Source organism: Clupea harengus, chromosome 6 (assembly GCF_900700415.2).
Source record: "Clupea harengus chromosome 6, Ch_v2.0.2, whole genome shotgun sequence".
NCBI lineage: Eukaryota > Metazoa > Chordata > Actinopteri > Clupeiformes > Clupeidae > Clupea > Clupea harengus.
The window spans coordinates 29,864,862-29,874,861 of record NC_045157.1 but is presented as its reverse complement, the minus strand read 5'-3'; the positions used below and the strand labels follow the sequence as shown (position 1 = coordinate 29,874,861).

Below are 10,000 nucleotides of genomic sequence, written 5' to 3'. Positions count from 1 at the left end.
CTACTTGAAAAAGAGAAGTGGACGAATCCGCCACTGAACCTACCTCCTCCACCTGAATGGACAGAGACTGTATCCTATCCGGGCCTCAGCGACCACTTCAAGCCCCAGAGATGTTGCAAAGACATGAACTGCTAGCTCCTCTGCTAGTTCCTCTGGCCATTGTGCCTTTCAAAGTCAAGTGCTGTGAGCAACTGTTTGTAGCCCTGAGATGGGCATGGCAGGAATAACAGAACAAGTGTAGTGTGTGGACAACACTAGGGCAACACTGCTGAGAGGTTCAGAAGGCCGGAAACTCAACAGTACTATGGTCACTGACATGCTTGTAGCTTTATAATCAATTATTCTCCCCCACAACGAAGGCATTTTTGTCATGTCTTAAGGCTGATTTTAATCTCTAGTTTAGAGGGTGTGGGGAGAAATATTTGTGTAAATTATGAAGTATCTCAGAGCCAGAAATTGCCAAAAAAAAACTTGACTTGGCATAAAATGTCTATTGTTTTTCTTCCAGTGAACAATCTAGAATTACAGTTGTCTGATTAGACAGAAAAGACCACCCATGAGAGGGAGGGAGAGATTTTTTCAGTCAGTGTGTCTCCGCTCGCAGTGTCTTGTGCCGACTCGCTGTGCATCACTGCAATTATGGTAAGTGTGCGCATCGCAGTTTGAGCAGAATAAAACATGACCTGTCGATTGAACAAACAGGGATCTGTGCTGCCTCCCTTCTTTTATAAATAGCCACAGCAGACGTGCCGCAAACCGCAGTGTGGCTGCAGTGAATTAAGTTTCAGGCACATGTCACCTAAAAAATAAGCACCAAAAAGCCATTAGCCATTAGCCTCTGACCACAGTTTCCCTTTAGCAAAAATTAATTCTTTCAGTCCCAACCCATCCATTAAATTGCAGTCTGCCTGCGCAGTGTCACTCTTTGTGCGAAGCCATTTTGGGGCGCGCTGGGCTCATTTAGTGGAAACAGTGTGGCGCTGTGTTCCTGAGTGCCAAGCTCAGCTGGCTCCTCTCTCGGCCCATGCAGGTACCCCCGACCACATGAAAACCCATTAGATGGGTGACGGCTGTTTACTGGCCAGCGCTGGTTTACGCTCGAGCTCATTTGGCCTGCCCGCCCGCCCGCCCGCCACTCCCGGGGCCTGGCCAGAGCACTGCCAGAGGAAAACATGTGCTTTATCTATTACCGCTCGCTAGCCTGGTGTCTGGGAGGGGTTGGTGGTGGTGTCTGGGAGGGGTTGGTGGTGGTGGTGGGGGAGGGGGAGGGGGAGGTGGGGGAGCAAGCCCCTCATCTGTGGCTAACCTCAAAAAGCAGCACTGGGATGCCATCGCCTGTTTTCTGGCACGGGTGAGGTCTACATTTGGGAGGGCCTTGCACGAAGGAGCGCTGGAGGCTCGCGTGCCACTCTCAGAGAGGGACTCCACCTTGCAGACGATTAGGCTGCAAGTGCTTTTCACATCCTCTGAGGATGGATGCATTTGCCGTCAGCAGGTCATGGCAGACCTGGAGGTATTTGCTATCCCTAAATCCACTCGATGTGGCCCAAAAACTTGACTTGTGTTTTGCTCACTGCACAGACATCCCGCTGAACTTTCAAATGCATTTGCTCTCACCATTTTCCCCTTTGTCCCTTAAACCCTGCTTAACGGCGTACTGTAGCACTGACGCCGGACGGCTGCAAAGCCAGAACAGCTGCCTCGGCAGAAAAAGTACAGGACACACACACACACACACACACACACACACACACACGCCTTTTTCAGCACTGTCCTGGGAGGGCATTTGATAGCCACATGGTAAAAGCGGTGAATTATCAGAGGCTGCTGTGAGCGATGCTGGGAACCCCTGTGTGTACACACATACGTCCCGTCGTCCAAACACCAGGAAATCATACGTCTGTTTACATGACTGCCATGCCACTGGCAGATTCCTACAGTAAATCACCCGAAGGCCACGCTTGTCCCGGTGCCAGCAGATTTCACGGCCTCTCAGAGCGAGAGAGAGAGAGAGAGGGAGAGGGAGAGGGAGAGGGAGAGGGAGAGAGAGAGAGAGAGAGAGAGAGAGAGAGAGAGAGAGAGAGAGAGGGAGAGAGAGAGAGAGAGAGAGAGAGAGAGAGAGAGAGAGAGAGAGAGAGAGAGAGCACGTTCCTTCTCCGGCACGCAACCACAACGCCTTCAGCCACTTTAATGGCATGAATGGGACTTGTCACAGGTTGCTCTGCCGCAACGTCACAGCCAGAAAAAGCGGACCAGGGTTAGAATAACACCGGCCCCAGCACGAAAAAAATGTTTTCCAGGGAAACAAAAATGTACCTGAGCAAATGGCTTCCAGCACTGGCTTCAGTCGACTCAGTGTAAAGGAACTCCATAAAAAAAAGAGCTTTGACTGGTAATGTACCTGGAACCAGCTATTAGAGGGAGCTTACCAGGACAGATCGACCTAAACTCCATGTAAGTCTAGATGTCCACATTAAATCTCTCGCTGATCTACCTATGAGGCAAAACTAGGCCTTGACTGTCCAGATCCCCTCTTAAGTTTTAGTCTGAGGAAATACTCGTCATTTGACTTCTGACTCCAAATATGCTTGGTTACCAGCATCCATCTCAATTAAAAAAACATGAGGTGCAAACAACCCACGATAATATTATGAGTTATGTGTCTTACACGTCTGTTCTTGGAATGAAAAGTACTCTTCCACACAAGCATATACTGTATGTGCTGAGATGAGCTGCTGTAGGGGGGATCTTAAGGTATTGGCCTGTTGCATCAGTAACAGAGGCATGAACAGTGTTTTTCTCATGATTACATTTGCAAGCCAAGGTGCGTCAACCCCTTTCCAAAACAGGTAAATTATACTTTGTAGTATTCCCTAAACAAAACAACTCTGATGTGAAAAACGACCAGGAAATGAAATCCACTTGGCTGCTTTGATGACATGAAGTTCAATAAGTCAATTCAATTAATTTATGGGGCAATCCATTTCAGCTGCTCCCCCCCCCCCCCCCCAGGTACCCGAGAACCTATCACTGCTCATCATGCAGTAGCAGCAGTGGGAGAGTCTCTCTCTCTCTCTCTCCGGTGTTTGTGATGGTGGTCACACTGGACAGAGGCTGAAGCCCAGTGAATCGAGTCATGCAGAATGTAATGTGTTCATCTCCCGCCATCCACAAGCCACTGAAGTAACAGCCCAGTGTCATCTCCGTGGCTGGAACAATATTGCAGTCATTCCTGTCAGAGCTAGTCCCCTCAAGTGATATTTCATCTCAGCCCCTCCAAAAAAAGCCACAGAGTTCACCTAAGTTCATCCTCCTCACAGTAAGCTACAGAGATCAGCTCTCTGGCAGGGAGTGTGCTGTCTGCAGTCATGGCTTAAACAGAAATATGGGCCGTTTTATCTTGTCTGTCGTTATCTCTGCGACTTGAATAATAACACATTCACTGAAAGTAGGATATGCGGCTTTGAAAGAGCGGAGGAGTCCGTTGTGCTGAAAGGGGCCTGCTGGGACGGGAGGAGTCTGACACTGATAGGGCACAGCGCTTGCTGGAAAATCCTCTTTGCCCATTCCACCATAATTCATATCAGATCCACTGGGCAGGAGACGACAACGGGGCAGGGTTTCCAACGAATCCCCCCCCTCCCTTCCCAGAGCGGAGCCAATGCGGTAAGAGGCAGCTGAAAATTACCCAGGCGTCGCTTGATTTTTGCTGATGAGGCTAACACGCCCTTAACTATCTGCCATGCACTGGAGGATCTACTCGACGAACAGAAAATTAATCATTTGAAAACAAACGAAGGAAGATGGCGCTGGCGCTGTTAATGCCGTTTATATATATCATCCTTTTCAATGCCGCTCTGTGGAAAGAGGCGGCCAGCGCAGAGACACTTGTTTCACATTTCACAAGGTTCCATCGCTGGCACGAGGTTATGCCACGAAAATTGGGGATTTTGTAAGGAAATCTCCATTCCTTTGTGCTAGTAAAACTCACACAGACCCTCCAAATCCGTTTATATCTCTTTATATTACTTTCTCCAGTTTAGTATGCTTCTCAGACCCTTTGCTGCATACTTGAAATTCACAGACAAATTTAGTCAAAGTCATATGCCTGCACTGAAGCCCATCTGGTATCATTGTGAAGTTAGGCGCAGTTACAGTGGCTTGCGAAAGTATTCAACCCCCTTGAAAGTCATCACCGTTATCTAGATTACAAAAGATACTTACACATATTTTCCCCAATCAGTATTTCAATTGTGAATACTATATTTCTAAAGGCTAAATACGTTGCTTGTCTTGATCAAATTCAAAATAAATTAATTAAAAACTAAAATATTTTGCTTGCATAAGTATTCAACCCCTATTCATTAATACTTGGTAGAGAACCCCTTTAGTGTAATAACAGCCTTAATTCTTCTGAAGTGAGACAGCACCAGCTCTGTATGCACATTGCTCTGCTGGGTTTTTTCTCCATTCTTCTTGGTGGAATTCATGTAGAACATCTAGGTTGATGGGATGGCGGTCCTGCACTGTAGTGCCACAGATTCTCAGTAGCATTTTGATCAGGGTTTTGATTCAGCCATTGTGGAAGATTCATGTTTCTGTTTTTGAGCCACTGCAGTGTTGCTTTAGCCATGTGTCTTGGGTAGTTGTCCTACTGGTAGGTTATCTCTCTCCCAAGCCTTGGTTTTACAACAGACTGCAACAGGTTTTCTTGTGATATTGTTTAGAATTTATATCCATTCAATCTCCCTTCAATTCTAAAGACTTTCCCAGTTCCCGCAGATGAGAAATATCTCCACAGTATGATGTTACTACTGCCATATTTCATGATTGGGATGGTGTTTCTTGAGGCATTGACAGTGTTAGACTTACACCATATGTAGTGCTTTGAGGGTGCTTTGAGGATTGGCCAAGCCCGACTTTGTCCTCATATGACCATAAATACCTTCAATATATGCTTCAATGTGGACCTTCTAAAACGATGTCTTCTTTTGCCAACCTCTAATAGAGTCCAGTTTTATGGATAGTTATGATTATGACTTATGATTATGGACTCCTACACCTGTACCCCAATTCCACTCACTGAATTCCGCAGATTTTTCAGGGAAATGGCAAGTCTGTGGTGGCCTCCCTCCCCAGTTAATATCTTCCTCGGATGTCTGGTTTGGGGGACAGGCTCGTCTTCAAAGCATCTGGATGGTGTGATGAAACTCCTACTTTCTTCTTGTGGGTCCAATGATGCTCAGTTGGACAGCAACAAACTTGGGATATTTTCCCCACTTAAATCATTTGAATCATGTTTTTTTCAATAACGTATGTTGCCTTTGGAAATATACTAAAGCATAAATGTTTGCTATAATAATACTGATTGGAAAAATATGTACAAGTATCTAATTATGAAAATAGTGATGACTTTCAGGGGGGGGGGGGGTGAATACTACAAGTCACTGTAGTGCCTGAATATACGATTTCAACAAGTAATGACATTTTGTGAAAGACAAACAAACCAAACAAATTCTTGTGAGATATATTTCAACGCTGGGGAGATTACTCAAAGCAACCTTTAGAATGTAATTACGCCTCGGCCTCACACCTCATCACAGATCAGCAAGGACAGAAAAGCTGCTCTGCTCGGGATGCAGTGTTTTGGGCTTCTGAAAGATCATCTGTGTTTCATTTAATGGGTGAAACCCAATGAACGCTCAAGCTCCAAATCTACACTACGCAACACACCCACTCACACACTCATCTGTGTGTGTGTGTGTGTGTGTTTGAGTGTGTGTGTGTGTGTGTGTGTGTGTGTGTGTGTGAGAGAGAGAGAGACAGCAGAGGGACCACATCTGCCCACTGGCTCAAACTCCAGCTTGCTCTCTGGGGTCTCGGTCTCTCCTGTATCAACCCCCCCACCCACTTCACACACACACACACACACACACACACACACACACACACACACACACACACACACACACACACACACTCAAACACACACACACACACACACACACACACACACGCACACACACACACACACACACACACACACACACACACTCAAACACACACACACACACACACACACACACACGCACACACACACACACACACACACACGCACACACCCACTTCACACAAACACACACACACACACACACGCACACACACACACAAGCACACACACACACATTCACACACTCCAATGTTCTCATAGGGAGCTCTTTATAAATCAGCAGCCTAGTCTGGCCTTAAAGAGAGAATTGACTGTGCAGGAAGAAGTAGTAGAGAGTCAACATCATCCAGTCTCTTCTCTCATACAATGACACCATTGTCCATTCTTTTAACTGCTGTCAGAGTGAATGCCAACCCTGGCAGAAGTCACCAAAGAACACATCACTAGGGTCACAAAACATCTAGAACCGCCATGCAAACAAAAATGGCCACGTGCAGATCAATAAGCCGTGAACTCAATTTTCCACAGCGCAGGCAGTCATCTGCGGGCTGCCTTTGATATCTAACACTCTGGGAGCATCCGTGGCGGCGACTCCACGAACGCTTTTGATGGAGAGAGGAGAGAGCAGTGTGAACTTCTCTCCCAAAGTGCCCATCTGATCTTGCTCGGAGCTGTCAGCAAGGCCGTCACGTTTCCAGGGGTGCACAGGCGAGAGCGGCGTCAAAGCAGGGCGGTCCAGGGGCTCGCCCACTCGGCTTGTTTACACAGAGTTTCTGCCCACTGAGCCAATGAGATAGGCACCCTACTATGTGGACACGCCCACTGAGCCAATCAGATAGGCACCCCACTATGTGGACATGAGGAGGGAGGGAGGACACTGGGAATTAGGGCTGAACGATTAATTGCATTTGCGATTTAATCGCGATATGATAGAACGCGATTTTCTAACCGCAACGTCCGCGATTTAAAAACGTGATCTAAAAAAAAAAAAAAAAAATATATAATTTTTTTTTTTTCTTAAGATGGTAAATTTTGCACACAGTGTTTAAAAAGTGCATGCCTTGTGTTTATTCTTACAATGACTTTGTTTAAATTACTTAAATGCACAATGGCAAAACCACCGATTTGTTGTTCTTGATTCTGTAATGAGCAGTTAAATAAAAATTTTAATTGTGGGAAATAATATTTTACACTAAATTTATCTAATATTGTGTTGGTCATATTGAAATCATTCATTACTATTTGTTGGGAAAAAAATTAGGATAAAATAAAAAAAATCGCATATTAAATCGCAATCGCAATATTGGGGGGGAAAATCGCAATTAGATTATTTCCCCAAATCGTTCAGCCCTACTGGGAATGAGAGAGTGGCTGTGGTGGTCGGGGGGGGGGCTTGTTTTTAGGTGAGGTGGGGGTTGGTGGACGTAGAGAGCTTTGCTTACCTGGTCGTCAGAGCGGTAGGTCAGAAGCTGCTCCCCTGTCGTGTCCTCCAGAAAGCTCCCCTGGGGCGACAGTGCAAATTCAGGAAGGAAGTAGGCCGCTTGCGACTGGCTCGCTCCGGTCTGCGACAGGAAACAAAAAAAATAGAGGAGAAAATGAAGAAATGACATCATCATCATCATCATACGGGTGAGACATCTGCAAACATTTGACCTGTTTATGCTCGAATGGGTTCCTAAAGAAAAACACTTAGGCAGAACAAACAGCACATCAAGGAATACATGATGATGGTCCCCTTGGATGTGCTGGTGGTGATGCCCGTAGGAGCATTCTGTTTGAATCTGTGTTAATGTAACTCATGATAAGGAGTTCCAAAAGTGTATGCGTGCACACGCACTCATGTGTGTGTGTGTGTGTGTGTGTGTGTATGTGTGTGTGTGTGTGTGCGTGCGTGCGTGCGTGGGTGCGTGCATGTGTGTGTGTGTGTGTGTGCATGTGTGTGTGCGTGCGTGTGTGTGTGTGCGTGCGTGTGTGCGTGAATGGAGATCGTATAAGCAAGGCGTATTTCATTTTCAGATATGACACAGTCCATGTGCCTCGACTCCAACCCTTATTTGCATTCAATCACAACAAACCTCTGTTGTGGTTCCCTGAAACGGACTGGCTGCTGTGGCGGCTGCACATTGTGTTGGACGTATATCTGGCTTTTGCACGCACAGTACAGATGTGCGGAGTGCAGCGCTCAGCTGCATACAGTCCCTGTCCAAGAGCATAAAGTCAGCTCTGTGCAGCAGCCCATAAATCAGATCATTAATCGCTCCAATATTCATTAGGAAAGCCAAAATCTGGACCCAGCCTGAATCGTCGTCAAGAGCCAATAAAAAAACATTTGACCAGGCCTGACATTATTTCAGTGCATGGTGCGCAGGGAGAAGGACTAGTCCTCGATAATCCAAATGATTCTACTGAGGACAGTTGACAGTTTATTTCAGTGTGAACCTACCAAACAGATCCAAAGTTGCGAGCAAAAAAAAAAATAAATACGGGAATAAAACATAAGAATTTGACGATGCTTGTTGCCAGAATGAAATTCCTACAGACAAATCAACTCATGACAAAAAGCACACTCCCCAAAACAAGAATAATCCCTGAACAATGAGTTAGCTGTGCTAACGGTTACTCAGAAGGTGATTCACCGGAGCCACGCAGCTCACGGCTATTAATAATTGATGGAGGTACTGAGGCAGGGAAATAGAGACGGACCAGCTCATGGGAGTGAACTTCCTCCGCTGCACTCAATACAATCAGGCATTTGTAATGAGCACACCAAAAACATTCTGGCATCAACTCACACACCGACACAAAAAGAGAGCCCTTCCCTACTCTCTCTCTCTGTGGAGGCCAGTGTAGTGCATAAGACGTGTGACTAGTGTCTATGAATACATTTAGTGCTGGCTGACGCAGGCTTTTAAAAGCACTTACAGCTCTGAGGGCCGGCGGCCTGCTTTGGAATGCGCTCCCATTAGGCCCCGGCATGCTTTCATCAGTGACATTGTCCCACACCGACAGGCCTGAATTAACGGGCCCTGCTATCGCTGGGGCTGCGGCCGCCCCCCCTATTCCAGGTGCAGGTCATGCCTCTGTGATAGAACCAAGGGGACACTATCAGGGCCCCTCTGGCCCTCAGAGCGTGGTGGGGGACTCAGGGACAGGGTGTTGGAGGTGGTGCTGGAGATGATGGGGACGACAGGGTGGCCGACCAGCAGACAGACAGGGTGGCCGACCAGCAGACAGACAGACAGGGTGGCCGACCAGCAGACAGACAGACAGGGTGGCCGACCAGCAGACAGACAGACAGGGTGGCCGACCAGCAGACAGACAGACAGGGTGGCCGACCAGCAGACAGACAGGGTGGCCGACCAGCACACAGACAGGGTGGCCGACCAGCACACAGACAGGGTGGCCGACCAGCAGACAGACAGACAGGGTGGCCGACCAGCAGACAGACAGGGTGGCCGACCAGCAGACAGGCCTCCTGTTGGGAGAGCCAGACAGGTTTTTCCCCGAGCAAACTTCCACCCAGACTCTGGCTCAGCCCAAAGCAGCTCTACGTCCACACTGAGATCCCTCCAAGCGCCCAGGCATCTGCCCTGACAAAGGGCTGCTTCCCTCGCAAGTATTTGGGGAATGGACATAAAAACAAACGGGCCATTCGTCTCTCTGATGATGACACCTGGAAGCTACGGCGGTATTTTTTCAATCCTTTGGCACCTATCTGACCAATGCGCCCCCTCCCTCCCTCCAGTCAAAGGCTGAGAGAGGCTGAGAGAGGGACTCCCCAGTAGCACGCATCAGGAATGGAAACCAGGAGGCCTGACATAACAACACCCCCTCCCTCCCTCCCTCCCTCCCAACCCATCTCACAATAAGCTCCATGTGTGTGTGTGCCTTTGGGGTGGGGGAGAACACACTGTCTGAATGATCAAAGTGGCCATTGCAGCAAAATCCCATCTGTAGTGGTGGTGTGGGGGGACTGGTGTGCTCTCTGTGAAGACTAGGTACTCGTGGTCAAAACAGGACTTCTCTGTGTGTTAACTCATTGGATAAAGC

The 10,000-nt window shown here is 47.6% G+C and overlaps 1 protein-coding gene across 2 annotated transcripts in view; it reads right to left on the bottom strand.

The window, feature by feature from the left end:
- Positions 1–10,000, bottom strand: part of adamtsl3 (ADAMTS-like 3) — a 112,434-nt gene that overhangs the window by 91,545 nt on the left and 10,889 nt on the right. For both annotated transcript variants that reach the window (XM_031569711.2, XM_031569712.2), the window contains exon 3: positions 7,393–7,512. In XM_031569711.2, the coding sequence (XP_031425571.1) occupies positions 7,393–7,512 (120 nt within the window). The remainder of the gene's footprint in view (positions 1–7,392; positions 7,513–10,000) is intronic.